Raw genomic sequence first — 17,720 nt, forward strand, 5'->3', positions numbered from 1 at the left:
AGCTTTCTTTTCACTTCCATTTGCCTGGTAAATGTTTTTCATCCCTTCACTTTCAATCTGCATGTGTCTTTAGGTCTGAAATGAGTCTCTTGTAGGCAGCATTTACATGGTTCTTGATTTTTTGTTTTAGTCTTCTAGTATTTTTACTTTCCAATTTGTTTTTTAAGCTACCGTCAAAAATAATAGTAGATTCTAAGAATTAATGACAAAGTAATAGAGGTATGATCTAGGGTTGTCAGCTTGGCTTTACAGGTGCTAATCAACAAGATAGATAATACATCTTCAGGTAAATGAAAGGAGATTTTAAGAAATTTAATTACTAATAATTTTTAAAACCAGATGTGTCATTTTATTTTAAGGTAAAATTTAAATACTTTAGTTATATGCAGTGGATCTTGACTATAATGCCATTTATAATAATTTCTAAATGCTTATTTTAAGTATACAGAAACTAAAATACTCTAGCCATCTAATTTGTTATGCTATCAGCTCAAACAGAATTAGGAATGCTAAGACATTCTTTTACTTCAGGTCTTGATGCTGGTATCCAGTCTTTGTCATGGCTCAGCCTTATTTTCTGACTTTAAGGAAAGTATTAACTAGTCAGGTCTATTTTCTTTCAAGAGAGAACCTATCACCTATTGTAGGGGAAGTTCATTTTGAGAGTAATGTGAGGAAAATTCACTGAGTAATTTTTTTTCTGGAGAAATCTGTAGTGGGCTCTACCTGTACCATCCCTCCTAATACAAAGAAAAGAGAACACTAGCTATGATGTAAGCATATAACAGTTTGTCATTCTCAGAATTAAAATCATTGCTGTTTTTGTATTGTTAACTAATAAGGAAATTATAGTTCATACTAGTCCCTGATTTTTCTATATTTTGTTGAAAGTATGTGTGTTTAACAAAGTGTGGTAACATAAATGTAGAAGGAATAAGATAATTTGATCATTTGTATTTGTATTTATTTCATTATTGCACCTTGAATTAAACTTGTGTTTAATTTTGATTGTATAACAGCAAAAAGGACTTTAGATTCACATATTTAATTTGTTCTCCTTTTAAGATGGTTCCATGGGAAAATTTCCAAACAAGAAGCTTATAACTTATTAATGACAGGTAATTGTATATTCACTTGCCTTTTCTAATATCTTTATTAAAAAAGTAAAAGAGAAAACCAACAATTTATCATCTGTTTTGCCTTTAGCACTAATTTGATATTTATACATACTGTAATTTCTTGCCCACCACAGAGAAACTGGTGTACTTGTTATCTGGTATTTTTTAGTTGAATACATATATGCAGTATAAAATTCAGTGACATGTGTTTCTTTCTGTCTGAGTTCCCAATTTCTTCACTAGAAGCAGCACCAGATGAGAGGTTTTTTTCTGTATTTTTGTAAGTTTTCAGTGTCTGTATGTATCTCCCTTCTTCACTTCTGCATGCACCCCTAAATATGCCCCCTCCACACACATTCACAGGAATGTGCAACACAGTTTTTTCATGTTAGAATCTATTTTGGGTGATCATTCCATATCTGCTTATATAAGTTTTCATTATTCTTTTGAATGGCCGTAAGCTTCTGTTAGATAATTATGGTTTTTATATCTATAGAGGAATATTGTGTAGTTTTTATTTTTTTGCTCTAGCAGATGTTCTTGCATTTATCTTTGTACACTTGTGGAATTACAGAACTGTGCCTTATTTAAAATATATTAATTTCAACCTTTCCTAAAACTCTGGTTATAGAGGTATGTAAAGTAAAAATTGACTTATATTGTGGGTTTATCATTTAAATTAGAAACAATCCTGTCATCATTTATCCTAACATTTAAGGGGCGCCTGGGTGGCGCAGTCGGTTAAGCATCCGACTTCAGCCAGGTCACGATCTCGCGGTCCGTGAGTTCGAGCCCCGCGTCAGGCTCTGGGCTGATGGCTCAGAGCCTGGAGCCTGTTTCCGATTCTATGTCTCCCTCTCTCTCTCTGCCCCTCCCCCGTTCATGCTCTGTCTCTCTCTGTCCCAAAAAAAATAAATAAACGTTGAAAAAAAAAAAATTTAATAAAAAAAAAAAAGTATCCTAACATTTAATACTGAATTAATTTAACTACAAAATATCTCTTTAGTAAAGATATTTAGTAAAGTGTGGTTACACTTTATAAGGATTTGAGACCAGTTTAAGCCACAATCTACAGTTGAGAAATATTAGTTCTTTAAAAACAACCAGTGTTTGATAGTTTCTGTATATAGTGATTATTAAAGGTGTTATCTGAATTATTGTTTTGAATTACAGGAATTGCAGCTTAATATAATTAATTCTTGGCTCTTTTGAAAGAGTCAAGACAGTTTCAGAGGTGTTTGATTTTCTTGTGAGGATGTAGGTTAAGCAGGTTAAAAATAAACATGATGATGCTGCATGGTAGTAATAGACACCAGACCCTCAACCAACATGACAAGCTATCAGCCTTGAGAGTGGAACCAAAATATTTATTTTAATGAATGTACTGAATTTTGAATATAAGTTTATATTTTTGAACTTGCACCATCAAGGATTTGAAGCACTCATTCTTGTTTTAGGCATTTCAACTTGAAAAGGAGCTAAACTTAATTTCTATACGTTACTTTTTATTTCCTTTGGGTCATGTGCTCTTTTAAGAATCTGGTGATATTTTCCTCTGAAAAGTGCACCTAAGCACTTGCATGCATAATTTTGCATGAATTCCTATTCTTTGTATTGAACATGAAATTACTTGGTAGTAAGTGTCTTGGCTAGATGATTGGAGCTGTCGATAATTTACATGAAAATTACATCTCATATTCTAAGTGTTTATTGTGTTTTCCTAAAAGCAATCAAGTTCTGATGTTTCCTGTTTGATTAGTACTTAAGACAAAGAGAAAACTAAGCATTTTAGTTTTAAGAGTCACTGCCTATCAAAGATATCAAAAAGACTTCCCTAAAATTAGTGAGAAAATCTTAAAATATGATAATTTATTTTTATGTGACTTTTCAGGTTCTTACCTATTAAATGAAATGTAGTGTACATGTACTGATTTTGATGAGGTGTACACATATTCCATTTTTTTTTATTTTTTTTATTTTTTTTTTTTAATTTTTTTTTTCAACGTTTATTTATTTTTGGGACAGAGAGAGACAGAGAATGAACGGGGGAGGGGCAGAGAGAGAGGGAGACACAGAATCGGAAACAGGCTCCAGGCTCTGAGCCATCAGCCCAGAGCCTGACGCGGGGCTTGAACTCACGGACCGTGAGATCGTGACCTGGCTGAAGTCGGACACTTAACCGACTGCGCCACCCAGGCGCCCCCACATATTCCATTTTTAATCAACCTTTATAAGCTTTGGCACTATTTTATTACAGTTATTACTTTTTATTTTTTTAAGTGTTTATTTTGGAGAGAATGAGTGGGGCAGGGGCAGAGAGAGGAAGAGAAAGAATCCCAAGGAGGCTCTGCACTGTCAACAGAGTGTGATGTGGGGCTTGATCTCAAGACTGTGAGATTGTGACCTGAGCTGAAATCAAGAGTCAGACACTTAACTAACTGAGCCACCTAGGTGCCCCTATAGTTAGTACTTTTTCATGTTTAATCAGAAGCATTGATTAAATAGAGTATTCCTAAACAAAATTTACTGTTTGTAATTTATTGACTATTCTTACTAAGAGGATTTACAGACAGTATATGGCCATTTTACCCCATATTCTCTGTTAGATTATTCTTTCTAAGTTATGACAAGTATAGACATTATTAACCAGAAATCACTGCTGTAGACTTCTGTATTTTTATGTGTTACAGAAATGCAACATCATGGGCGGTTGTGACTCATAAACTAGAAAATACAAAAATGTGTTAAAATAGTCTTTATTATAAAGCAAGTTCCTGGTGAAAGTTTATGACTTTTGAATGTACTTTATAATTAGGATACTTAACATTTTTTTTTCTTTTTTATTTGATAATTAGGAAATAAAACTAACAGCTTCATTTTTACAGTTGGCCAAGTCTGCAGTTTTCTTGTGAGGCCTTCAGACAATACTCCTGGTGATTATTCACTTTACTTTCGGACCAATGAAAATATTCAGCGATTTAAAATATGTCCAACACCAAACAACCAGTTTATGATGGGAGGCCGATATTATAATAGGTAAGTTGTGAGAGATTTTAGTTACCTTTTACTTTTGGCAAAAATAGTTGAAATTTCAATAATGTAGTATATCAGATTCAAAACTGCATAAAACTTTCTTCTTAAAATTTAAAATTATAAGGCCTTCATTATAATTTAGTAGTAGTCATGTCCAAGAATTCTTTAGACAGGGTCAAACATGAATATAAGTTAATAATTGATAATTTGTTTTCTTCTAAGATAATTTATGTTGTTGATTATGCATAAACTGTTTACAGAAAATTTGCTAAGTCCTTATATTATCTGTAGGATACCAAAACATCTGTTCTAAGAAAAAGAAAATATTTTACATTTTCTTATCAGTGAGACATTTTAATAGGAAAAAAGGTTCTTAAAGAGTAAACAGAGACTTGTTACAAATGTTAGTCATGTAATTGGTTTGTTCTCAAGTTGGTATTTCTTTGTTGTAATTATTGGATCCTACTTGTCATTTTTAAAATTTTGGGGCGCCTGGGTGGCGCAGTCAGTTAAGTGTCCGACTTCAGCCAGGTCACGATCTCGCGGTCCGGGAGTTCAAGCCCCGCGTCAGGCTCTGGGCTGATGGCTCAGAGCCTGGAGCCTGTTTCCGATTCTGTGTCTCCCTCTCTCCCTGCCCCTCCCCCGTTCATGCTTCGTCTCTCTCTGTCCCAAAAATAAATAAACGTTGAAAAAAAAAAAAATTAAAATTCTAAGTAAACTTGTTGCTTATCCCAAAACTCAGAATGAACTTTAGCCACTTGATCAGAAAAATAAGTTAATAGAGAAACTGTATGATAGAATGTTAGCTTTTTAAATTTTTTTCTGTATATTAGAAAGTAATCTTTCATCCCCCCCCCCCCCCCCCCCCGAATGTAAAGAATTTCCTATACTGATAACTAGAGTGGCATTATCTTCCTCTTGGAAGTTTTTGTAAACTAAAATGGTGCCATTTGCCTAGGTTACTCCCTTAATACCACAGCAGTATTTTCCATTCTATTTAGAATTTCTCTTAATTCCAGCTTGACCTCTGAGCGTATAGAGATTCAGCAGGTGGTTCATCTTAGAAAACAATACAAACAAAAAACAAGTAGAACTTGCTTGCCTAGGAGGCCAGTGGACAGTGATAAGATATCAAATGGAAGATGTGAGTCTAGTAATTGGGATCCTTTTTCACACTTCTTATAGAAAAGTTGCTTGAGTGGCTTCTGTATTATAGTTCGATCTAGATACCCTCACTGAAAATCCACCTAGCTGCACTTTGAGCTCTATATAAAGGTCAGTTAATTTTTCCCATTGTCCAGTTTTCTAGGGATTTGGAATATATAAAACTCTAAGTTGAAAACATATTCTTAACTAAATTGATAAATGTCTGTCTGGAGACCAATTTTAAAGATAAAATAATTTACATAGATTTATTTTCAGGGAAGTTTGTTTACTGACTCAAACTTTGTTATAATGCACATTCTGCAAAGATGAAAATTCTTCCTGCATAATGGAGGATGTCTTTTTTATTGATAAAGAACTGAATGAAATAGGAAGAAAGAAGTATTTGAAGTATATTTCTTTCTAAATTATTACAGAATTATTAGTCTGCTTGCAAAATGATGAGTCAAGGGGCGCCTGGGTGGCTCAGTCAGTTAAGCCTCCGACTTTGGCTCAGGTCATGATCTCGCAGTTTGTGAGTTCGAGCCCTGTGTCGGGCTCTGTGCTGACAGCTCAGAGCCTAGAGCCTGTTTCAGATCCTGTGTGTCCCTCTCTCTGCCCCTCCCCCACTTGTAACTTGTCTCTCTCTCAAAAATAAACATTAAAAAAAAATACTTCAATAAAAAAAAAAAAGCAAAATGATGACTCAAAATTTTTTAAGTAGATACTAATTTAGTGGTTGTGATCATTCCCCCAAATTCTCTTTTTAGTTTTATTTATTTGATAAAGTTCAGGAGTATTGTTGTTTCTAGTATTAATGTTAAAAAGTTTTTTTTAACGAAAGCTAGAATTATGTAAATCTGATGCCTGAAAAAATGCAGTTTTACAGTTATTTTGGGAATAGATATTTCAGCATGGAAATATATTCCATTTCAACATTAGTGTCAATAATAAAGTAACTCTTGGAAGATACACGTTTGTGGGACACCTGGCTTGAGACTCAGTTGGAAGAATATGCGATTCTTTAAATTTTTTTTTTTAATGTTTATTTATTTTTGACAGAGACAGAGCATGAGCAGGGGAGTGGCAGAGAGGGAGGGAGACACAGAATCTGAAGCAGGCTCCAGGCTCTGAGCTGTCAGCACAGAGCCTGACACGGGGCTTGAACTCACAGACTGTGAGATCATGACCTTAGCCGAAGTCGGATGCTCAACTGACTGAGCCACCCAGGTGCCCCACAGAGTATGTGATTCTTGATCTCAGGGTTGTTGAGTTCAAGCACCACATTGGGTATAGGTTACTAATATATATATATATATATATATATATATATATATATATATACACACACACACACACACACACACACACACACAACAAAAAAAGATACAACTTGGTGATTAGCAATGATTATTTAGATATGTAAATATAAAATGGGAATATCCATTAAATTTGTGTAACAGAGACATACTCTACTGTCTTCTCCCCATTAATTCTACATTAGCTTTTTGATAAAGAGATAACACTTAAGTCTGTTTCATTTAGAAACTGCTTTGTTGAAACATAACCTTAACAATCCTATATTAAAACTTTTAGAAAAGCAGGAGAGTCATTTAACAGCAAATAAAATTCAGTGAACATTTATTAACTAATTTTCTTTGTGAAATGTACAGCTCCTGTGCATATTCATTAAAGAGAAAAATCTATGAAGTACAGGTCTATGAGAAAAGATGGTAGGCTGACTGATGAGTTCTGGGATGTAAACATGGACATAGGAGAGTCAGTGGAAAGAGGGTAGTTGCGATGGTGATGAGAATGAAGAGGGAGGTAGGATTTTGGTCAGACCTTAAAGATTACTAACATTTATCTAGGGGTTCAAGAAGAGAGAGACACCCATTTATTAATTTATTTATTAAGTAAATTACTAAAATGCAAGTATAAGACATAGTAGTATCTCTAGAAACTCACATTTATTTTACAAATCAACTTATAGTGAACATGTTTTAGTTTTCTGAGATGTAAATCTTTCTGATTTCATGTCTAAAACCTTTATGGAATGTCTAGGAAATTGTGGTTTGTTGTGTCTCCCTCAATTATTGTTTTAGGTATATCTGGGAAGAATATGAACTAAAGTAATTTAAAGAAATCTTGAAAATCCAACTCATTGGTAAAAACATATCTGGTTGTCACACACTTTTAAATTTGTTCTTGGGTAGTCTAAAGTGTACTCCATAGCAGTGTCCTGTTCTTTGAGCTCATGGACAAGAATTATATAGTGACACTGACATGATCCACAGGATCAACTGCATTTTACACTTAGAAACCTTTTAATATTTGCTATTTCTCATAAATTTGATGCTTTTTGCTTTGAACCACATCGTCATCTCTTTGATGGTATCTGTCTTCACATGTATTCTTTTCTGATTTTTTTTCTTTTAACATTTTTGGATTTGTATGTGTTATTACATATTTTCTTTAAAAGCTTGTAACCATCCTTGTCTTTTTAATGTTAATACATTTTTATGTGTCTCATTTTGCACCTCTCTCTTCGTTGTATAAAATGCTGCGTCTGGTATTTAGTTCATATCCACTTATAATTGTTTTTTTTATTAATCTTTTCAAGTCTTCTATTTTGCTGTTTTTAACATTATATGTGGTTTAAATTAATTTTGTAGTATAGCAAAGTTATTTTATCCTTGGAGATCTATATATGTATATATACATGTGTATCTGTGTGTGTGTGTGTGTGTATACACATATGTCTCTAAAGATAAAATGTATCTTCCAATTCTGTTAGTAGGGAAAACTGTGGAAAAAATCAAGTGGAAGGTTAAATAAGATCTGTTTTGAGAAATGTTTGCTAGCTGTCTCCAAAGTACCCATTCCTCCAGTATATTAAAGAATAGTTTAAAAGTGTAGGATTTAAGTATTCAGGGCAATAAAAGGGCCTACTGATTATACAGAACACTTTTATATTGAAAAAACTCATTATACCATGCTAAAATCTGTGTTAAAATACATTATATAATGTTATTTTATTTTCAGCTTTACTGGTAAAATTTCCCAAGTAGTAGGAATATTTTGTAGCATTGTTTATAAAAATTATGAATAAGCTTTCCTGTTGTAGCAATAATCCCACATGTAAAATCAGCTCCTAGTCTTTTGTTTGTTTCTGCTTTTACCTGCTGTGAATAACGTTTTTTGATCTAACTTCATCTGATTGTTATAAAAGCAGAATGTAAGTGTTTTGAGGATAAAAATTCTTAAAATTTACTTGAAGTCAGTACTTTATCAGTTTTCTCAATTGCTCTTTTAAAAGTAATGCTCTTTTAAAAAAAATGGTAGACTTTTATTCTTTCCTTACTTGTAGTGACTTCTTGGGTATATGTATGCAACATTGGAATCTCTGATTCAGGTTTTTCTGACCTGTAAACCAATTCTTGATTTTCTAAAATAATGTGACTATTATAATCGTATTTACTATTAATGTATTTGGGTTATATGCTTGGGAAAAACGCAAATGGATAATCCTTGCTAATAGGGTTTTTGTGTATTTTCAAGATTTGTATTTTTTATAAGACAGATTATGTCAATATTAGTTATTTTTATTTTTAACAGCATTGGGGACATCATAGATCACTATCGAAAAGAACAAATTGTTGAAGGGTATTATCTTAAGGAACCTGTACCAATGCAGGTCAGTGTTGTTTTTCTTTTTGCAATAATAAGCATTTTATTTTAAAATGCATTTTTGGTAGTATGTTTTATGCACACATTCATGCATTTAAAATTGGATAAAATTTAAAACTGCCATTATTCTGATTGTTTCAGAAAGTAAATTGTAAGAGAATCACTTAGTTTTTATTTATGTTGTTTCTAGCCTTGGTGCCTTTTTGAGAATAGAAGGAGTGCTGGGGCAGAAGCCAAGTTTCAGTGGGTCAAGGAGTGAGTTTGTTGGAGGCAAAAGTGGAGACAGCAAAGATAAATCACAGCCGGGCTTACCTAGGTGAGCTTGGTAAATAAAACAAAAATGATGTCTAGAAGAAGATACAGGGCTAAGAGAGGTTTAAACTTTTTATTTCATTGTTTATTTGCCTATAGGCTCACGGGGAGAGAGTTTCGAGCACATGTGTATGCTCTGGGTAAAGCCACTAGTAAAGAGGAGAGTGGGTGAGATGTATTGGCAGTACCTGATGTACAAGGTCTTAGGGAAGGCAAGAGTGGTTCACATCTTCCACATAAGAAGAAAGATTGGCCTTGAACAAGAGGGCCTGTTGAATATTAGCTGCTTAGTGCATAGGGTGATTGCTTAGTCTGTTTATTTCTTACACTTCCTGGAGAGTGTTGGGGAAAGCTTGTGGCAGAGGTTAGGAACAGGTATTTCGAAAGAGTGATTAAGAATTTTCCTGTGTGGAAAATGGAGGCACTGATACTTTAAGGATATAAAGAAGGATTGTAAGGATTTTCAGTTACCCAAATAAACTTCCACAGTGTTTGGTTGTGTCTCTAGCTTCTCAATTTTCCCTCCTCCTAACACGTTAGTTTCAGATGGCTATACCTGCTAGTCATTACAGTTGCTGAGATGCGGTCATTATCTCATGCTTAATATTAATTCAAGAATCATCATCATCTTGTCACACTTAATATAGCTTCATTCCTCATAGAATGCATGGTCCACGAGAGCAGGGATGTCGGGTTGTAGTTCCAGTGCCTAGAATAGTACCTGGCATGAGGTATTCAATCATTGTTACTGAATGACTATGTGCTCCCCAGTTGGAAGACCACTCGCTTCACCCCCTCTGTATTATCACTGATGTCTCTTAATCTCATTGTGCTTGCTGCTGTCTTCATGTCAGCCCCTTCCTATAGGCCTGTGTAAACACTTCTAGTTGAAGATCCATCTCAAGTTTCACTTCCTTCTTGACACCTGCCTAATTACTGCAGTCAGCACTGATGTCCTGCTTTCTCTGGCAGTTCTGGCAGACATGGGCTGTTCACTGTACTTAACGAACATTAACACTAACTTTTTTTGTTTGTTTATTTTAAATAACATAGTATGGTACATGTTTTCTAGAAGCACTGCTCAAGGTCTTTTTTATTAGGGGTCAGAGGTGCCTTTACCTGCAGATGACAGATTCTGCCACTGCATCCCATTGCTATGTCCTGAATTCTGATTCACATTGGACGTTAGATTAATGATGGCTTTAATTTGTTTTAGAGGTCTACAGATTTTATTGTGTTGGCCTACAGATTAAGTCAGACTTTTCCCATCTTGAAATTGTGCTTAGGATTTATTGAATTTTTTTAGAAAAAATTACTTTTTAGAATAAAAAAGCAATAAATTTGGCATCTAGTCAAACATCTAGACATGTAGACATCTAAATAAATTTAGAATATAAATTTGACATGTAGTAAATGTTTGTACCTAAGTTATAAGGTTGTTTTAAGAAATTACTTCATGTATACAGTCTGCCTCACGCTTGAGTTGCTGTTTAATTACTGAACAAACCGCAAATTGTTGTCCTTTGCAAAAGTGCCAATCAATGCATCGGATACTTCAGAAATAACCAGTGCTAATTACAAGGCAGTTTGATTACTACATAACAATGATTAAATGCTATTTGAAGTCTATTTTGGGGGGCCTGGAATAAAAGTAAGTTACTGTAGAAGTTTGGGAATCTTGATACTTAACTATCCTTCCCAGCAGGATTCTATAAGAGAACAGAAAGGGGAGTAATCTTTTATTATTGAAAAACTGATTAGCTCCCTCTCCCTAAGGGGACTCTGCATACCCTCACCCAGAGTAAGATGCTGGAACAGAAAGAGTAGAATCCTAGCTAAGTCTGCTTACTGTGGAGCTAATACTTCTCATACAGACACTAGAAGAGAAGGAGCCTTTTGAGACAATGCAGCCCACAAGAAAATAGCCAACGTTTTTTAAGCACTATGTTTTAGACACCGTTCTTAAATGTATTAATTTAATTTTTTCAACAACTTGATGATGTTGCTACTGTAAGACAGGGAAATTCAGACTGGAGAAGATAAGTAAATTATTTAGGGCGTCAAGTTTTTCTTGACTCTTCTTTCTCTCCTATGCTTTGTATCCATACTGTCAGGAACACCATGCTGCCTCTGCCTTCCAAATAAATCTAGAACATGACCACCATCAGAATCTGACTTTCATCTCCCTGTTTCCACTTTCACCCCTTAACACTGAATAATTGTCAGAGGGATCCACTTAAATTGTGAGTCAAATCATTTCACTCCTCTCTTTAATATTTGCATATGTTCTACATTTCATTCAGAGTGAAAGCTAAAGTCCTTACAGTGGCCTGTCAGACTCTTAGATGGTCTCTCTTTGGTTCTCTGAACCTGTCTCTTTCTGCGATCCTTCTCTCTCACTTGTGTTTGTTTACTCATGCTGGCTTCTCTGCTATTTTTTTAGAATATGCCACGCTCTTTCCTGTATTAGGATCTTTACTTCAGCTGTTTACTCTGCCCACAATGTTTTTTTAACCAAATATCCACTTGCCTCATTCTCTTATTTCTTTCAGGTTTTGCTCAGAAGTTAGCTTCACAGTGAGACTTGCCTACACACCTTATTTAATACTGCTACTTGCCCTTACCATGTAAAGCACTTAACAAAAGCACTTAACATTTATTAACTTATGATTTATTTGTTATGTTTATTATCTTTCCTCATTAGAATATAAGTTCTCTGAGGATAAGGATCTTTGGTTTGTTCACTGATGTATCTCAAAAACTAGAGCAGTACCTGGCACTCCACACACATTTATTGAATTAAATGTGACGGAGCATTTAAGACTTCTCCAGAAGTGTGTAGAGAGTAGGCCCTGAAGCTTTCCCTCTTGTCATCTAGTGTTTTATTGGAACTTGGAAAGTGAATTTGTGTTCTTGGTCATAGTGTCATCTAATTTATTAGAATCCTTTGGGAATTGTAAATTAGTATATCAGTCCCTGCCATAATACAATTTAGAAAAAACCTGTAGAGATTGTCTGGAAGTCATATGTTTAAATCTTAATATTAGTTATACATCGTAAATAACTGACTACAACAGTGCCCCATTCCATAGCCAATACTAAATATTATCATTATTGAAATAAAAGACTGATAAGTACAAATCTATATAACCAGGAACGTAGTCATTACTCTTTATCATCTGGGTCCAGTGTATCCTTTTAAATTTTTAATTCTGAAGTCATTTTATGAACAATTCTTAGAAGTAGGAATAAAGGTATAGTCCAAAAAAAGTTACTAGAAAATTCATTAAGAATTTAAACATAGCAAACTCGAATATTTTTCTGAATTTCCTTGGTTATAAAGGCTTACATACTTGAAATAGGCAGCTAACTTAACCTACTGTCATGCGTGGACCTGGATATTTCCATCTTGTAAATCCTAATTCCAGATTTCATCTCTAATCAATTAGAGATGCAGTACATCTCTAATCAACTCTTGCCTATAATTACTCTGATTCTTCTTCCCACCCTTTCACGGTCAGAATCTGATACTGATTCCAGATGTAAATATCTCTCTATGGGTTTTAGTTTGTGATTCTTGCTGGTTTGTCATGTACTTGAATGATCAAATGGAATATACTTTAAAAACTTTCGGATGGCTTATAGTTTTGTTGGTAGACTACAGTGTTCTCGACTCCATAAAGGTAAAATATTTTCCTGTTTAGATTTATAAACATCAATTACAATGATAAATATGGTGAGTTTAAAAAATTCTACAGTTACCTTTGGTTACAAAGTACCTTTTGTGTGCTTAAAATTACCTTAAGTAAATCTTGGTGCACAAACATAAACATTTAAAAAGCCCTTATTTCTTAAGATCAAAACAGAGCAATCTAGATTCTTGTCACAAAATATTGCATGATGACATCCTTCCTACTAAATGATTGACTAGATAAAAACACCGTATTTCCTTTTTTTCTCTCTTAGAAATGTATGATTTACTCAGTGTTTCTTGAGTTTGATAAAGTTCACCGAGGATACTATCATCTTCTCAAAAATCAATTTTATCATCACAGTAGATCCCAAAGTGCTGCTGCCTCTTGGCATTCATCTTAATCTTTCAATAATTGTCAGACATCTTCTCATGTCAGGTTTTCCTCTTTGCTAATATGAGCAGAATATTAGGAGTTCTGGGCCATGTTCAGTGAAAGCTAATATAAAGATAACCTAGATGGTCTTACATACTTTTTTGAAAGATGCTGCAACACTTGGCAGCACAGTCAAAAGACAACAACAAAGGGTGAGGCAACAGAGATGATTGATTTCACTCTTGCATCATCCTCTAAGCCAAACGGTTGGCAAACTGTTTTGTAAAGGGCCAGATTATAAATATTTTAGGTTTTGCAGGCCATTGAGTCTCCATCTCAACTGCTGAACTATGCCTTTGTAGTGTGAAAGCAGCTACAGACAAAATATAAAGGAATGAGCGTGGCTATGTTTTGATAAAACTTCATGTCCAGAAACAGGCAGTGGGTTGGATTTGGCACAGGGGCCGTGGTTTGCCAACCCCTACTCTTTAGCATACTTGGGAGTTAATTGCTGAATAATGATGAAATGGCTTATAAGATGATGAGATAGCAGAATGTTTCAAGATATGGGAAGAATAAGATTTGTGAAAATCTCATATCTTAGATTTCTAAAAAGATCATATGGACCCATAAGGTCTCTTAGAAAAAAAGTCATAAAATCTTAAGCCTAGCAAATATTAAGAAGTGCTCAACAGGGGCGCCTGGGTGGCGCAGTCGGTTAAGCGTCTGACTTCAGCCAGGTCACAATCTCGCGGTCCGTGAGTTCGAGCCCCGCGTCAGGCTCTGGGCTGATGGCTCGGAGCCTGGAACCTGTTTCCGATTCTGTGTCTCCCTCTCTCTCTGCCCCTCCCCCGTTCATGCTCTGTCTCTCTCTGTCCCAAAAATAAAATAAAAACCTTGAAAAAAAATTTAAAAAAAAGAAGTGCTCAACAAAGAAACTAAAAACTGAAATTGAGTCCAGTGGGTCCCAGTAGTAATATTGATGATTGATTTATTTTGGAAAGATCATTATAAAGACACTATATTCTTCCTGACATCAGAATTAATTTTGTTATTTGGGAGGATTTAGCAGTTAAGACACATACATGCATTCCTGTAAGTCAAAGAGTTATGTAAAACCATGAAATAAAAGTTACAAGGGTATGGGAAAGTGACGTTAGGGGTATAACACTCAAAAACCTCATCAGTAACACAGATGAGAACGTAATAAAATGTAACACAGTTTTTATATGTGCTAAATGGTTCCAAGATATTTACTACAATAAATATGGCATTTACCTTGAAAAAGACATGAGGTTTACTTGCGTAAGAGGCCATCAGAAGGGTTGTGAATATTGTAAAGTGGTAGGAGAACTATTTGAAGTCAGATGGCGTAATATCAGGTGTGGATAGATGGGTAAGGCATATAGCGCTTGGCGAACTGAGAGGGCTGTTAGTACTTGAAGTGTGTTTTGTATACTCCCGTGCATCTCATTTCAGCTGTGTGCAGTTTTCTGCATTCGCCTAGTGATTCTTGCAGATGTAACTGCATCAGCAACCGTGAATTTGGTTCTGCTTAAATTGGTTCCTAACTTAGCAGTTCTGTTGGGACAAAGTCATGTTTTCAAAACAGTGTTATTTGCTGTAACACAACAAAACTGTATTTTTGAAAATTTCTTTGAAAAGCAAAGGATCTCTGAATATAGGTGTTAGTGTTATTTTAAATTTTAGCATTAAAACCTTTTTTAAATGTCTAGATAGACAAGCAGCCTGGCTTTTAATTAGTAATCAAGTAGGTTTTGCTTAATTTCCATCAAGAATTCATGAAATAATTTTTAATATTTTTAAAAATTCAGGATCAAGAACAAGTACTCAGTGATACAGTGGATGGCAAGGAAATCTATAATACGATTCGTCGAAAAACAAAGGATGCCTTTTATAAAAATATTGTTAAAAAAGGTTATCTTCTGAAAAAGGGTAAGTGTTAACTTTAAGACTAAAGATTAAATTTCAGTATTTTACCATTAATATTTAGTAGAAACATTGCAAATATTGGGCATAAAAATTCCCATAGAGATTTGTATTTAATAAGTTGTTTTGACATGAATTATTATTTAGTAATTGACCATTGTTTAAAGCTTTTATGTAAGGATCCTTCAAAATGTAGAGTTTAGGTGTATTACGTCAACATGCCCCAGCAGAGTTTCAGAAACAGGCTTCCATATTTCCAAGTGTATCTTTTAAATCTTAAAGTCAGTTCCAGTGCAAGGTGTTAGATTCTTTGCCCCCTCTCCACCCCATACTTCATTATTATTTTTCTTTTTTAAGAGAAACTTTTTTGATACTTGTCACACTCATTGTTTCCCTTTTTTTTTTAATTTTAAGTTTAGTTATTTTGAGAGAGAGACAGAGCATAGGCACATGAGCTGGGAAGGGCAGAGAGAATCCCAAGCAGAGCCTGACATGGGGCTCAAACTCATGACCCATGAGATTGTGATATGAGCAGAAATCAAGAGTCAGATGCTTAACTGACTGAGCCACCTGAGTGCCCCAAACACATTCACTGTTTTGATGTTTCTGTTTTATAGATTTGCCTCAATTTGACATAAAGAAATGTCACAGGGTTGGTTGTTAGGGGTGTGGTCGAAGAGTTTTTTTCTTATGACTAGAAAAAAATTACACCTAAGCAAGAGTTTTAAAGATTTTATCTTAATGAAATCTCCAGAGATGTAGTTCAGGTAATTTTGTCATTTACAAGGCATTTTTCTACAGATAAATTGAGACATTTTTTCATTTTATAAGGATTGGTGTGTTATTGAAGCTTTGGAATAAAAATGGAAACATGATTTTTATATTTAGCAATAATGATTTTTATGACAATATATATATCACTTAATAGTTTATTATTTGGCTAATGGGAAGCATTTTTTTTTTTTAACAGGCAAAGGAAAACGGTGGAAGAATTTATATTTTATCTTAGAGGGCAGTGATGCCCAACTTATTTATTTTGAAAGTGAAAAACGAGCTACAAAACCAAAAGGATTAATAGATCTCAGTGTGTGTTCTGTCTATGTTGTTCATGATAGTCTCTTTGGCAGGTAAGAAATTGGTTTCCTATTTCTTTTTAGAATTGTTTTAATAATAAAACAGGTGGATGTGTTCAGATCATTTTTCAAAACCTAGCCAACTGATTCTGTGAGTCCTAAAATCATCTTAAAATGTCAGATTTACTTTGTAGGGTAATTTCTATCTTCCTTATTTATTTTAGACTAACCTGTGCATGAAATTCTACTCTTGTATTACATAGAAATCTTTGGAATGACACTTCCTTTAGTAAAACATAACCTGCATAAGGCATGTTTCCTCCCTGCCCCCCCACCAGTCTTTTGAGTGACTGACTTTGAGTCTTGTCCTCTTTCCATTGTATCACATTCCCTCTGAACTCACTGCATCTGATAGTCCTAAATACACTCAGTTGTACTATTAGCTTGATAGGCCTGTTCCTAAAAAATGTAATATTAAGGAACAATTTTAATATAAAAATAATTGCTTCCTAGGAAACAGGAGAGTACTTCAGATTTGGAGTTGAAACATTTTTTTTTACATTAATTTCAGAGCTTTTCAAAAAATAAATATAAATATAAATGTATAAGCTAAAGGTGTATCCTGGACATCAAGGCAAATCCAGCTCTTGATTACGTCTAGTTTTTTGATTAGGAACCCTGGTCTTTCTTTACCTTTCCCCATCAGTATTACTAATAATCCATTCTGGAGCCTTTTTAGATGTATGTATCATTTTCATTACTTACTGTTACTAATAAAACACAAAGTCGTTAAAACAAATGGTTTTTACAACTTTTTTTCTGCTGGAGGATGGCATTTCTAGTAAGCAAGTCTAGCTTTATCTTATTTAAGTTGAGAAAAGTTCATGTAGAGCATATGGCTTTGTCATTTCTTCTTTCCAAACTGGGTTTAGGAATAGTGTTATTGTGTAATTTTAATTATAGACAAATTAATAATTAAAAATTTAGTCATTTTTTTTAAATGGTCAAGGTTTGAGAAATGCTGACTCGAACAGATAGTTCATCTTTATAACAGGGCTTTTTGGAGCCTTAGCCCAGTGTTTCTGTTGTGAATCAGTCACTAACAGGGAAGTATAATATGAAGTATTTTCATGAATCCTTTGGAATTTGATAACTCCTCTCACTGTTTTAAAATTCCTAATATTTCATAAAAACAGCTATTGCAAAAAAACAAACAATAATCTTTTGGGTAAGATAGGATTTCCTAAGATTCCCCCCCCCCCCCCCCCCCCCTTAACAGTATGGAATCTTGGCCTTCAGGTGTGGTTAGATCAGACTTCTGGCTCTTTTTCTGG

The 17,720-nt window shown here is 34.3% G+C and overlaps 1 protein-coding gene across 1 annotated transcript in view; it reads left to right on the forward strand.

Annotated features, from left to right (window-relative positions):
- The window catches only part of RASA1 (RAS p21 protein activator 1), a 115,644-nt gene that overhangs the window by 70,668 nt on the left and 27,256 nt on the right, over positions 1-17,720 (forward strand). The window contains exons 7-11 of the mRNA XM_047825009.1: positions 1,066-1,118; positions 4,004-4,154; positions 8,913-8,991; positions 15,199-15,319; positions 16,284-16,440. Of these exons, the coding sequence (XP_047680965.1) occupies positions 1,066-1,118; positions 4,004-4,154; positions 8,913-8,991; positions 15,199-15,319; positions 16,284-16,440 (561 nt within the window). The remainder of the gene's footprint in view (positions 1-1,065; positions 1,119-4,003; positions 4,155-8,912; positions 8,992-15,198; positions 15,320-16,283; positions 16,441-17,720) is intronic.

The sequence above is a fragment of the Prionailurus viverrinus genome, chromosome A1 (assembly GCF_022837055.1).
Source record: "Prionailurus viverrinus isolate Anna chromosome A1, UM_Priviv_1.0, whole genome shotgun sequence".
NCBI classification, from domain to species: domain Eukaryota; kingdom Metazoa; phylum Chordata; class Mammalia; order Carnivora; family Felidae; genus Prionailurus; species Prionailurus viverrinus.